This window comes from Crocodylus siamensis, chromosome 11, assembly GCF_052110815.1.
Source record: "Crocodylus siamensis isolate JL-2025a chromosome 11, ASM5211081v1, whole genome shotgun sequence".
Classification (NCBI taxonomy): domain Eukaryota; kingdom Metazoa; phylum Chordata; order Crocodylia; family Crocodylidae; genus Crocodylus; species Crocodylus siamensis.
Window position 1 is genome coordinate 8,582,328 of NC_143405.1, and position 14,037 is coordinate 8,596,364.

Sequence of the window (14,037 nt, forward strand, 5' to 3'; positions counted from 1 at the left end):
AATCCTTGGGCATTTGTATACGCCACGGCATTTGATCCTCATTAATTTAATGCACCTTATAAATTTTAACCCGGGTTATTTTGGTGTGTTCAGTAGATGTTTGCAAGCCACACACTTCCAGACGACTTAAAGTCTCACATGTCATTCCTCGCAGATTCCAGGGGGCGGCAAATACCAATCTACCCCCAGTAATGTCTTTCCTAAAGAATTCTTGTGTCTAGATCACTTCCGAGCTCAGTTCACTTTTTAAATGGTCTTCTTTCACCCCTGTGCCCTCAGCTTCAGGAGGCCAGGGGCACTGCAGCTCAATGAATCGATCCACAGAGCACAGCCTTTAACACTTGGTCCGATGTGCTTCTCCCTGCAAAGACCCTGTGATGGCAGAGATGTGATGTCATTCACAGTTCCCCAAAGTGGGAACTCTCACCTGCCTTGTACAATCTTCTGGTTCACTGCTCTTAGAAGGTATGACTACACAGGGTAATTCATTAGAATTATTATTGTAGAATGAGTTATTCCTCAACAGCTCCCAGGGTGGACGCTCTTATTATGAGAAAAATACTTTTTCCTGATTTAGCGTAATCCATTTTGGAAAAAAGAATTAAACTAACTTCGGTAAGAGTGTCCACACTGGGAGATATCTGAAACAGCTATTATGCTTCAAATTCAGACTCTCTTCTTCAGGAAAAGCTTCCTCACATAGACAACCCCTAAACCTCCCCTTCCCCCTAAGTTTCAGGTGACTCTGGACATGGACTGATGACCTATATATAGTTTCATAGTTTCTAGGGTTGGAAGGGACCTGAGTAGATCATCTAGTCCAACCTCCTGCCATGGCAGGAAAGAGTACTGGGGTCAAACGACCCCAGCAAGATGTTCATCCAACCTCCTCTTAAACACCCCCAGGGTAGGGGCCAGCACCACCTCTCTTGGAAGCTGGTTCCAGATCCTAGACGCCCTGACCATGAAGTCGCGCCTCCTGATATCTAGCCTAAATCTACCCTCTGCCAGCTTGTGACCGTTATTCCTGGTCACTCCTGGCAGTGCTCGGGGGAACAGGGACTCCCCCAATGCCTGCTGATCCCCCCCTGACTAGTTTGTAACACGCCACTAGATCCCCCCTCAGACTTCTCTTGTGGAGGCTGAACAGGTTCAGGTCCCGTCGCCTCTCCTCGTAGGGCCTGCCCTGCTGCCCCCTGATCATGCGAGTGGCCTCCTCTGGACCCTCTCCATGCTGTCGACATCCCTCTTGAAGTGCGGCACCCACGACTGGACACAGTATTCCAGCTGCGGCCTGACCAGTGCCGCATAGAGCGGGAGGATCACCTCTTTGGACCTGCTCAAGATGCATCTGTGGATGCACGACAAGGTGTGGTTGGCCTTCCTAACTGCCTCCCCACGCTGCTGGCCCGTGTTCATCTTGGCATCAATGATGACTCCAAGATCCTTTTCTGCCTCTGCCCTGACAAGAAGGGAGTTCCCAGCCTGTAGGTATGATGCCGGTTGTTCCTCCCCAGGTGCAGCACCTTGCACTTGTCGGTGTTGAATCCCATCCTGTTCTCATCCGCCCACCCTATATTGGTTACATCAGTGTTACACAAGTGTAAAAACATAACAGACAGATGCAGTCCCCAAAACTGGGGTAATGTTAACCGAGCAGACAAATAATTTACTTGAATTTTTTCAGGGGTTCTTCATCAGTGAACCACCAGGGAAGGTTTCGTCTGTCCAGTTTATGCCAAAGTACCTATTTGCTCAAAGCAGAACAGGCTTTTACCTGTTCCCCTACCAAGTAATGGAAAGGTGCCATAATAGCAGACTACACTTTGAGCTACTCTGAGATAAGCTGCACTGTCTGTTACCTACTCTGGTATAATTTATATGGGTGCACCACACTGATGTAACTTATGCCGAAGTACGTCACCATTTCCCCATGCCCTCCCTCTGTAGCATTACAGGTAGGCCTGTAGGGGGGAACCAAGTACCAATAAACTCTACTCTACCCAACCAAGGTCTGTAACTCCAACTTAGATTCCTGACATGAGCTTTTAATGTTATCCATGGATCTCCACAGGGAATAACTTCCCTGCCCATTCTGGTTATGTCTCTTCCAAAGGCAGGAGCACTCTGAAAATAGTCATTCCTCAGGTCCCCCAAGCTGACCTGTTTGCCCGAGGTGTTGGTTGAACTGTTGCTTTGGTTATTCTGTCATCATGTAGACTGTTAGTGACTCGGTTCTGTTTCAGATAGAGCCAACCACCATAGTAGTGCCAAGATCAGAGCTGAGCATCGTAACAGCGCTCAAGGATTGCCGGTCCAAATTCTGAGCCCAAGGCATGTCCACAACCACCACCAGGGTTAACTACCAAAATCAAGCAGGCTTGCCTCCTCTGTGGAAAGAGACTGGTTTCTCTCTCACCATTCTGGATCCTCTTCCTGCAGGATGTGAAAATTGTTCACTGAGACTTGGGGTTAAATGGAGCTGAAGGGAATCCGGCACCTGATTTCAATGGGAACAAAGCTCCCAGCATGTTTTGGCTCCCTTGAAAATGCCAGGATAGTAAAACATCCCTCACTGTGCAAGTGACAGGTAGAAATGAAAGAGCTGCCTACTGGCTTGTAAAGCTACTTGGTTAAAAACCCTGTTGGCTTAAAAATTGAACAAAAACCAGAGTGAGCCCCCAGAGACACTGTGTTCTGCCATCCTTCAGGATTTAGTTGTAGGCTTGGCACTTTTGCTGAGTTTGTAGAGCAGCAGGGACCTCTAGCGACCAGTTAGGAAAATACCAGCTCCGCATTTCTGTAAGCATGAAGTAAAAAAAAAAAAAAAAGTCCTTACCTGCTGCTCATTCTGTTCACAGGCCCCTGCCCAACACAAGAGGTTAATTACTTGGGTTATGGGAAACTAGTGTATTCACACACTGTCACTATTTCAACGGACCCAATGAGTTTTACTAGGAGATGGGAAATTCCTTCATCAAATAACAGAAGGAATCCGTCACGGTAAATTTAGTGTAGCAGAGCAAAATACTATAGGGTTGAGCAGAAACTGCCACCTAGTGTCTAGTCAAAGCCAAACTCAGGGAGACACAGGAGGAGGAAGACACGGGAAGGGTTCTCTCTAATTCCCACAGAAAGGGCTCTTGCCAGGAGGCCGGAGGGTTCAGCTAAGGATCTGCAATATCCAAGTTAGACCCAGTCCCAGGACAAGGGCCTTGGTTCTCCCAGTCTCTTTTCACATCGCACCAGCCTTCTCACAGATGGTGGTGGGTCTGTGCAAGGATAACTAGTGCTCAGGGCCTCCAAGCACTTTACAAGCAAACACACTGAGCCTCACCCCCACTGCAAAGTTGGCACCATTCCCATCTTACAGATGGAGGGAGATGAGGCACAGAAGAGTCAGGTGATAGACTGGCAGAGCTGGATCCCCACAAGCCTTGATGAAGCATATCCTGCTCCAACCACTAACCTCATGCTCTCTAAAAGACCCCAGTGAAGTCCTACCAGGGCCTCTGCCTCCCTGGAGGACAGCATTGGTTTAACTTCCCGAGGTTCCTCCGGAGAAGCAAAAATTCAGGTTGCCTAGTAGCTCCATATGACAAAAGTGCCCATGGAGGAAGGCCGGCAAAAATCAAAGAGATTCCCCATAGATTTGAGGGAGAGTGGGTGTGAAAGAGAAGACAGGGAGACGGGAAGTATCAGCAAGGGAAGCTTCAGTCATTGCTGTGCAGAAGAAATGAACGGCTGTGACACAGCACAATGTACTGCAGCCGTGTATGTCCCTGAAGACAGGGTGAGTCAGAAGTGGCCCCAAACTGAGAAGAGAGACAAGCTCTTTCAAAGACACACAACCTGCAGGTTCTCCCTCAAAGGCAGTTTTTAATTGACATTATATAAAAAAAACCATTGGTAGGAAACAATGTTTGAATCCTCCATGTCTAGAGAGGTCACAGTATCCCATACACCAAATAAAGCTCTCGGCATCAGCAGGCAGGTGATAGCAGATTTGATGACTCATGCCCAGGTTTTACCTGCAAGGTCTCGGTACTCAGTGAACCAGCCTCCTGGCTCCAGTAGACACAACACCATCCTGTGCTCTATGTCTGAACTGTCGATAAGACAGGGCCCAAAATGGCTGACTCCAACACGCATTTAGGGACAGGGAGAACACCCCAGAGCACTGACCTGAACAATTCACCAGTTGAGAGAGGATGCATAGCTGCAACATGGGGTCTTGTGGAGAAGATTATGGACTCTTGAGTAAAAAGGTCACACTCTTATCATGGGTAAGAGCAGCTACTGCTAGGACTGGCTACAAGACCCTTCCGGTAAAAAAACCGGTTATCCTAAGATAAAATAGCGGCTTCCTCTGTCTTCTAATCTTTTGGGCTGAGTTGGGGGTATATCAGAGGCACCTCTGATTCTCCACCAAAACCTACCTAGTGAGAGACACGCCAGTTATAGCCACTCTCCCCAAGGGCCACAAGTCCATTTTGAAGCATGAAGGGATAAGACTATACGAAAACAAAACGAAAACTGCACAAGGAGGAACGTGTGAAGATAACAGGCTTCAGGTGCTTTCTGAGTTCAGGAATGCTGGTTGGGACATGGCAGAACTGCATAACACTGGAACGTAAAGGCTGATGTGACGAGATGCCAAGCTGCTACTCCTCACTCCCTCCATCATCCTGCCAGGTCCAACAGCCTCTGCCGGGTCTCCAGCACTATCTCCTCCATCACCTCTGGTTTCAGAATGTCCTTGATCTACAGGGAAAAGACAAAGAGCCATATTCACACAGAAGGATCATTGCAACCCTTACACCTGGGGTGGACAAGACCATGCTGGATGCATTCAGCAACAAATGGCAGGTGAGAGTTAGTGAAGCTAACAGAAATATCAGGGGTTGTGGCCCAACAAAGCTTTAGTGGCCACAGTCAAGGCAGATGCTCCAAGACATGGACAGGACTTCCCTAAGGGCACCATAAAGATTCTTGCATGGACTATTCAACACCTAAAGAGAAGACAGGAGTCCTGAGACCCTCACCTGAAATATTACATACATATTCCTATGCCTAACATAACATGGAGGCAGAACCCACTGGGTGGAAAAGCTGATGGTGAACATGAAAGCAGGCATTTGAGAGTTTGCTGTGTAAAGAGGAAAGGAGACCCTCCGGTATTTCCGTTTTGGCTGACAGCACTACAAAAACCAACATGTGTTATGGTGTTTATGGTGCAAAGGGGTGCTGAATGCAAAAAATCCAGCTATAGAAAGTCTAACACCAGGAACCTTCCAAGGACTGGAAAGGGATGTGAGCATGCGAGGCCCACAGCAAAATGTCTGGGCTTCTAGTCCATTGTGCAGCAGGCTGGGCCTCCTCCTCTGCATTCACAGACCCCCCTGCCTTACCCTGGTGCAATTCCATGCCTAATGCTGACACCAGGATAAGACGGGGAAGGGCTCCTATTCTGCCCAAGGCAAGAAACTCACAGGCACTAGTCAAGAGGCAACTCATCTATGGAGCTCAAGTTCAACGTTATCCGATGCAAATAACCCATCCCCAGTTTACCAATAGGTTAAATGGCTTGGATTGGGATGAACTTCTCAAGCAGGGGGTTGGACTAGATGGCCCCTAGAGGTCCCTTCCAGCCCTACTTCTCTTGGATTCTGTGGTTCTATGATTTCAACCTTCTCATGATGTTATTTCACACCATCAAAAGGGTCAGCCTGCCACCACCTACAACAAGAATTCTTTTGTGGGGGAATTGCAGACAACTCCTCACTGCAACTGAAGGCATGCACAAGCCTATTAGGTCTGGCATGAACTGGAGCAGGCCGTGCCCCTGGTAGCATGGAGTGAGGGGGGCAGTGACTGGACTCAGTACCTGATGGGAGAGTGATGCTTCGTAGCAATACAAAATGCTGGTGTCATACAGCATCAGTTTCTGCGTAACCAGAGCCATGATGCAGTTCCGGAGTCGTGAGATTACCTCCCGGTCACCTAAGGAGACTGGCTGGAGAAGACAAAATGAGGATAAACTCAAATTAGAAAGTAAGGGATGAAGTCATAGGGAAATAATAGCAGTCTGCTACTTCCACCCATAGCTGCTATAGAATACAAGTTGTGTCCATGAGTACGGATCTCAAGGCACAAGGAGGCACCAGCACCAAGTGATCTGAGCAGGCTGGGAGCCAGGGATCCTTGGTTCTTTTCACACCACCAAGGAAGAAATAAGGTTTATCTTTTATGGTAAAAGGATTCATGCCAGTGGCATGCTTTGGGAAGAAAGGAACTTGAACATTGAGACAGCTGTCTAATCAACTGCAGGTTCCCCCAGTTGTGTTTTTACCTCCCTGCCCAATTGTCCATGTCTTGGGAAATGGCCTTCCAGCCAAGCTCTGGGCAGGAACCCCTTCTGTAGCCCACCAATTTGCTCCTTAAATTGGCTAAGAGTGTTATGCCTTCAGCACATGCCACTGCAAGGCAAGAGATCAGGACAAAGGAGTAAGCTGCATCTGGCAGCAGACTATACCACGCAGCCCCACTGCTGTCATTGTGCAAAGGACAACTGCCAAATGCCAGCTAGTTCACCCCACATCCACAGTGCTAATGTAACACTCCATGCTCCTAAGTAGGAGACACAAGGCGGACTAGTCAATGCTAAAAGGGCTAGGAACTCGGTAGGTTAGTAGATCACTCTGCATGCCTGTAAGTCCACTGATCGTAGGACACTGTGGCTGTGAATTCCACATCTGTGGTCTGCTGGTGATTCCTGGAGAGCTGCCTAGTCACCTGATGCTGGCTCTCGTCAACGTTTCCAGCCACTAATTCCTATTAGTAGCCACTACAGACATAAAGACTTGCACCCCCAGAGCATCAAATCTATGTTGAGCATCCTGCCAGCATGAAGGGGAGGGGAGAAGCTTCCCATGACACTAAAAGGAAATGTTTGAGAGCCCCTGGGTATGGACTTTACCTGTGGGAAGGTTAGTACTTAACCACAGATGGGTCTAGGGAGGTGAGGGGACCTGACTCCAGCAAGGATATAAAAGAACTCCGTCAATAGCTAGTGGAAGACAGGTTGAGAAGGAGGCCGTTGGACACAGCTTTCCCCACCATGACCAGTCCCAAAGCACTGTTCTCCTCACCTCCAGATTGGTGATGAAGCCACCTGCCTCCTCATCTTTCTGCTCAGGAGTGGGGTAGATCCAGATGAAGCCATTGTTGCCGAGGATCACCGAGGCGCCACAGGGCAGGTCGTGGAAGTGAGTCTTCTGGCGCTTCACAAGGGAAGGTGAAACCTGAACGAGCACACCCTGGCCAAGCTGAGGAGAAGAGGGAGGTGTGGGACAAGTCATGAGGGAGAGATGTGGAGCCAGGAGCCAAACCAGTGACGCCAGCTCGTTTAGTGGTGTGGAAATGAATCAGCTCCAACTCTTCTGCCCCCCTCTGTGAAACAGGGATGTAAAACCTGGCTGCCTCATGGGGAACTGGGAGGATTAGCTAATGCCTGTGCACAGCTTTGAAGATACGGAAGGCTCTAAGTGCTTAGTGAGAGCATTAATATCTTGATCGTACCTACACATCATTCATCCCCGCAGAAAAATGAAGAGTGAGCAAGCGGCTCAATTTAGCAGAACATCTTCCCTTTTAATCCAATCGCTGTCCCTCAGCCTTTGTACCCTAAGCACACTTCGCTTTCATCTTTTAAGCGCTAATACCCCAGGTCTCATAATCCCAAAATGTGGCCTGCCCTCCAAAATGGCCTGTTGGCTTATCTCCGCACACAAAACCATAGATAAACGCCAACTGTGTACAGCCCAAAATAGAGGGTTGAGAAGGGGAAGGCACAAGGCGAAGGGAGGGATGGGTCTGGTTGTTAGGGAAGCTGTAGCCCGAGCATTCGCAGATCCTCTGGGTGGATTTGCAATCTGCACCTCGCATAGCTCCACTGGGTTTAAAATGTGCCTGACCCTAGGAAGGCCATGCAGCAGGAACCACCTAGCATTTTACCTCTTCTCCATCACCTGCCCCTTTCAAAGAAGGCTTTCCTCTTCTCCCTCTGTTGTGCCTCCCTCACACAGTGCAGTCTGCACTACCCACGAAGAAGCTATAGGCATATTCCCACTCTAGCTATTTAGATATCAGTTTAATGCATGCTCAGTGCTGGCCTATATGCAGCCACTGAAGTCAATGGAAGCAGAACTAAGCCAAGCCCAAGTGTCTTTTGGAAATACCTGCCCCTTGGCCCAAAACCGAGATGGGCTATGCCTGTCTGGCTGACTCTGATGCTAACCAGCTACCACTACATTATGGCAAACATCACCACAGACACAGATCCTCAGGTGACTGTGACCAAGTATGATCCATCACCTCCTTGTACCAGCGTTCAGAACAAAATTCTACATGTCTGCTGACAACGGTGCCCGCAGAGGGGCATCTTGCACTCTCATCTCCCTCCTACATGTCAAGGGCCCGCACCCCGCACAGGTTGGAGTCTCCAGCTGTTGGGACACAGCGATTCCCTGGCCAGTTTATCCATTAGGGTGGGCACCTCAAGCATTGTCTCACCACCGTCAGATTTTCTTCAAAAACAGGGTAAGGCACTGGATCCCAAGAAGCACAGAGGTCCAAATGCTAACTCACCTTCCCGTATTTCAGACTCCGGGTGTGCAGAGATACAGCCCCATCAGAGAACACCGACTGCACTTCCGCCTGTCAGTGCTCTTTAAGGAAACAAACAGCCTGCAGGGAATCAGACCTCACCCTTGCTTCCCCCACCTTCCACAGACAATGGTGGACATTTAGGGAGGTCCCCTTTGCCCCAATCCATCCCCACCTACGGGAGGGGGGGGAGAGGTCCCTCCCTTTGTCAGACCAGCCTAAGACTCAGAGCTCAAACCAGTCTAAGGCTCAGAGTCCAGTCTACCTGCTCAGCCTGGTGGCCTCACACCAGGTTAGAGTCAGAGAGGTGGACTCTCCAACCTGAAGACACCTCAGGCCCACAAGAACTGCAAAAGCATACACAGATCAGTGATTCAGCCCTCTCCACCCCAGCCAGCACTGCAACCAGGGGTAACTGGGGAGAGCAGTAAACTGGAGGTAAAAGGCTTAGGGAACAGCACCCAGGCCAGGCCAGGCCCGGCCCAGCCCAATAGCCTGAGCCACTCAGGGTCTTAAGCACAAGGCCCCCCACCATAGCAGGCCAGTAGATGATCCCAGCCTTCAGAAACAACCTGAAAGTGGTTTCCCTCAGGCAGTCATCCTAGAGGAGATGCACTCTTCAGTCAAGCAACTTCAGAGACTCATACGGGAGCTATCAAATGCTCCAAACCCCCAGGTTCTCACTATGGAACAACTACTTCTTGGGCACAAAGGAAACTAAAAGCCAGAGAGAGCCAGTGAGGAGGGGAAACACTCCTCTTCATTTCAGGCTAATGTAACACTTCACGCCGCCCACCCTGCTCCACCTGCCCTGGGCAGTAGTGGGCCGGAGAACCCTTGGGTAGGGTTCATCCACAGTAATCCTGTTGAATGGCTGGGGTTTGGCGATGAACTCAGGTCCCACCCAGGCTTCTGCTGCCTGTCTGCAAATGAAGGAAGGATACACTGATCAGGTCTCCCTCCTGCAGGTAGTCCCTCATGGCCAACTCATCCTCTGCCGATCTCCTCCTCTGGAAAACATAAAGGGACAGAAAGTGACCCCCAGCCTCCAAACAGTAAGACCTAACCAGTCCCCAGCCTAATTCTTCCTTCCATCTATCACCTAGGTGAAGCTGGAGAACAGGTTCCTTAGATCATCAAGGACAGCACCCATTCCTCTGTCTTAACCCTGCCTGCCTCTCCCCATATATCTAACAGCCTTCCCAGGGAGGTCCTGCAGCTGAAAGCTTCTGGTGCAGATAAGGTGCCAGACAATGTATCAGAGGACCAACTCTGAAACAACCAGGGTGAGGGGAGCAGACAGGATGGGAACCAGCAGACCTTTCTTAGCTCGGTGCCACAATCCCAACATAATATAAAATCAGTGACAGCCTAGAGGTGCCATGTAATGGATGCACCTTTCCCAGGAGATGCTGTACTGCGAGTTTTAGCTACATGGAACTCATCCAACAGGGCACGCTAGCTCAAGGTGGAAGGGCCTTGCTCCCTTCTCCTCCATGCTTAATGCCCCCTCAGCACAGGCTCAAGTGTGCAACTTCTCTCAGGGGAACTCTGCACACCACAGCTTTCATCTGGGACCTGGGGCTGCTCCTGCCCTCTCTCCAAGGCCAGACTCAGAGTCCCATGCAACACTGATGCATGGACCAGCTCCATATGGATGCTACAACTCTCAGCAGCCACTCGGAAAAAAGCTTTGTTGCCTCACAGCACACCTCAGTGCCCTGCTTCTCGTCTCAGCTGGTTGCAAATGGCAAGAAAGAAACACAGCATCATACAAGCTGGGCTTCTACTCACCAGCTCCCCTCCCGGCAGATTCATGGACGAGAGAAGCAAGACTGAATCCAGCCTGGAGTTTGTCTCCACCTTCCACCGTTTCTGCTGCACCTAAGGCGGGAAAGAGAAAGAGGTGGGAGAAATTCCTCTGGTTGGATTGCCGACAGGGCCTCTCTCTGTCCAGCAGGACCCTCAAGAATGTAACCCAGCCCATGAACAAATAAAGAGGAATAACTGAAGATCTGTCTTGTTCTCAGCACACATGAACAACATTAGTGCCCTTCACTTATGGTGCGAGTGCCCGACTCATATTAGGGCATAACGCCCTGCCAGTTCCAATATGCTGCCTGTTTACAGCGTAGCAAACTGATCGTCAGTGTAAGAGCCAAGTGCTTAAATACCCTTTCAGCACCACTGCCTACTTCATAAATTACCTGTGCTCTCTAACTGCCCCAGAGACAGTGGAGGGGAAGCAGCTATTAAAGGGCTGCTATTTGAAGCCTTGAAAATAAAGCAGATAGCTGGTTTCATGGCTACTTTTGCCCCTCCTTTTCAAGGCTTTTAATAGCAGTCCTGAAACGATCAGACTCGGAAATGAAAAGAGCCTGCCAGTTTCGGGGCTGCCAATGCCGCGGCACTGAGAGCTGCTGTGTGCTCCTGAGCACTGATCAGCTCCAATACAATTCCAGGTAAGACTTTTTCAGTCTCAAGGCTATTCTCTTAAACTCAGTACACTCTAAACTCACCTCCTATGCACCCAGAAAGAGTATTCCTGGGGGAGCAGATGTAGCACCCAAAGCTACTTGTCATCTCTGGCTTTTAAATTACTGGTTATATTAAGAACATCCTAGTAACCAAGGAGGCCAGTGCTGTCCTGGTTTCAATGGCAGGTCCTGCCTTGCTCAAGCTCTCTCAGCAGCACAACCTGGAACCAAACTCAGGGGCTTAGGCCATGCCACTACAGCTACGGGCTGAGCTTCCACAGCCTTTATGGTCAGACTGTAAAAGATCTGATTGCTTAAGTTGCTGGGTGCACCTTGGATCAGACACCCCGCTGCAAACAACAGTCTGATTATCTTCCCCCTTGGCTGGGGTTGTGCCCAGGAGCACATCTGATTTATAACATGTAGGACAAGGGTAAGTGGGACAATATTGTGCATCAGAGAAATCAAGTCATTCATACAAAACAGTGACTGGAAACCTCTGGGCACTTTACCTCTGTGATTCTCCCAACCACGATGTCGCCAACTTCACCGTTATACCTGGGCGCAAGAAAAAAAGGGAAGCTGTTCACACTAGATGCAGAAACCGCTCTCAGCTCAGCTCCCCTTATCAGCACCATGGTAATTAAACACAAGCAGGGACAAGCTGGCACAGGTCCCAATAGCGCAACCTGCTTCAACTCTAGCACAGTACCCCAATACAGAGGCTTTTTTCCAGCAAGTTTTAACTGGGCTCACCAGAAGTGTAAATGAATTAAATTTGCTGGGCTCTGCTACCCGAGAGGTCAAAGCGGACAATCGTGCGGTCCCTCCAGGTTTTAACAGTGACAAGCAACGTGGGGCCTGGTATCACGAGGATCAGAATAGGATGCAATTTAATAAAAATAAGTGCGAAGCGCTGCACCTGGGGAGAAAGAATCACCAAGACACCTCCAGACTGGGAAGTACCATTCTAAGTAGCACAGCGGAGGAAAGGGATCTGAGTCACAGTCGACGCAAAAACGAACACGAGTCGCCAATGTGACAAGGTAATAAATAAGGCTAACTGCACTGTCTGGCATTAGCAGGTGCAAGCAGGTCAAGGGAGGCGATACTTCCCTTCTGCGCAGCATTGGTGAGGCTGCAGTTGGAGTAGTGTCCAGTTTTGGGCGCTGCACTTCAAGAGGGATATAGATAATCTGCAAAGGGTCCGGAGGAGGGCTACTCATATGGCTGAGGGCCTGCAGGTAAGATCCTACAAAGACAGACTGACGGACCTGAATCTCTTCAGCCTCTGCAAGAGAAGGCTGAGAGGTGATCTTGTGGCTGTCTATAAGCTCATCCGGGGCGGGGAATAGGGGATGCTGTGTTTACCAGGATGCCCCTCAGGGTTACTAGAAACAACAGCCACAAACCATAAAGGAGCAGATTTAGGTTGGACATCAGGGAAAAATTCTTTATGGTGAGAGTTACCAAAATATGGAATGGGCTTCCCAGGGAGGTGGTGCTTTCCGCTACCTTGGAGGTGTTTAAAAGGAGATTGGACAAGCACCTGGCTTTGCTGCCCAGAGCAGGGGGTCAGACACGATGAGCTAACAGGTCCCTTCCGACCCTAGAAACCTATGAAATCACCTCTCTGGTTATGCCATTTGGATGTAGATGGCAAATGTGATCGCATCCTTCGCCCTACCGGTTTCGACTGCAGGGCGCATGCAGAGACCCATCCCACCCCCACCTCCAGCACCCGTCGGGGGAAGCCCTGCCCTAGCAACTACCCCAAAGCGATACCCGGGCTCCGGGCCGGTCTAGCAGGCACCTCGTGCCTCCCCGACCGACGGTGCTCACCTGGTTTTCAGGGCTTTGACGCAGATCAGCTTGTTCACTCGCTCCACTGCGCCGGCCACGGACGCCACCAGTTTCTCCTCGCCCATGTAGGTGCCATGGCCCCTGCCGAGGAGAGAGTACGTGACGCGGAGGGCCCAGGAAGGCTCCCCTGCCCCAACATGAAGCAGGCTGGGGTGGACCCCCGGCAAAGAAACCCCCTGCCAAGGGGGTCCCATGTGTGCAATGGGGTGGAGGTGGGGGCAGGGCGGGACACGGAGGGACAGGGGTAACCCAGGGCCACCCCCACACTGGTACAGGCTGAGGGCCGCCTGGCAAAGCAGCAGCTCTGGAAAAAGGGGCCTGGGGTTACAGGAGACACGAAGCCCACCCGGGGCAGCAGCAGAAGTCCAAGAGGCCCCATCCCATGCACCCTCACCCCCACCAAAAAAAAAATACCCCAGAGGACATTAGGGAGCCTGCCCCTCCCCACCTCATGTAGCCCGTGTCCGTGGTGATCGTGTCCCCCGGCGCCACCAGGTCCCTCCCGCTGCCCCGTGCCAAGCCCTGGCCCACTAGCTTGCGGGCCACGGGCAGCCGGACCTCCATCGCCGCCATTCCGACTCCTGGCAGCGCAGCAGCTTCAGGCCCCTTGGGCTCCACGGGTTTCCCGCCGCCATGCCAACTGCTGGCAAGAGCACGTGTGCGGGCTCCCCGCGCCGCCATCTTGGCTAAGGGCGGAACGGGCGCGGGGAAGCCATGTTGGGTCCGGGCAGGGGAGGCGGAACGGCCTTCACTGCATTGGGTGTTGAGGGAAGGCCGGTGGGCGGCTCCATCTTTAGTGGTGGCAGGAGCTCGAAGAGCTTTGGTGCCCCCCAGTGCTGGCTGTGGGGAGCTCCCAGGGTGAGGTCACATGCTCCAGCTTTGTCCCCAGGGCAGGGGGCTCACAGGGGCAAAGCTGGCTCAGGCTCCCCCTTGCAAGGGGGGAGCCTTGCAGGGAGGAAAAGTGTCCAGTCCCACCAGGAAACAACTGGGGCAAGCACATAAGAGCCAGCTCCTCGCCCAGCCCGCTGCC

General features: G+C 51.0%; 1 protein-coding gene across 1 annotated transcript; it reads right to left on the minus strand.

The window, feature by feature from the left end:
• Positions 1 to 3,859: 3,859 nt before the first annotated feature.
• On the minus strand, positions 3,860 to 13,703 carry EXOSC2 (exosome component 2). The gene is made up of 9 exons (XM_090022558.1): positions 13,456 to 13,703; positions 12,987 to 13,088; positions 11,657 to 11,702; positions 10,462 to 10,551; positions 9,612 to 9,677; positions 8,650 to 8,718; positions 7,152 to 7,328; positions 5,888 to 6,016; positions 3,860 to 4,764 (listed from the first exon to the last, which is right to left on the minus strand). Exons 1-9 carry the CDS (start codon positions 13,686 to 13,688, stop codon positions 4,684 to 4,686), a joined length of 993 nt encoding a protein of 330 aa, XP_089878684.1. The 5' UTR covers positions 13,689 to 13,703; the 3' UTR covers positions 3,860 to 4,683.
• Between the last annotated feature and the right edge of the window lie 334 nt (positions 13,704 to 14,037).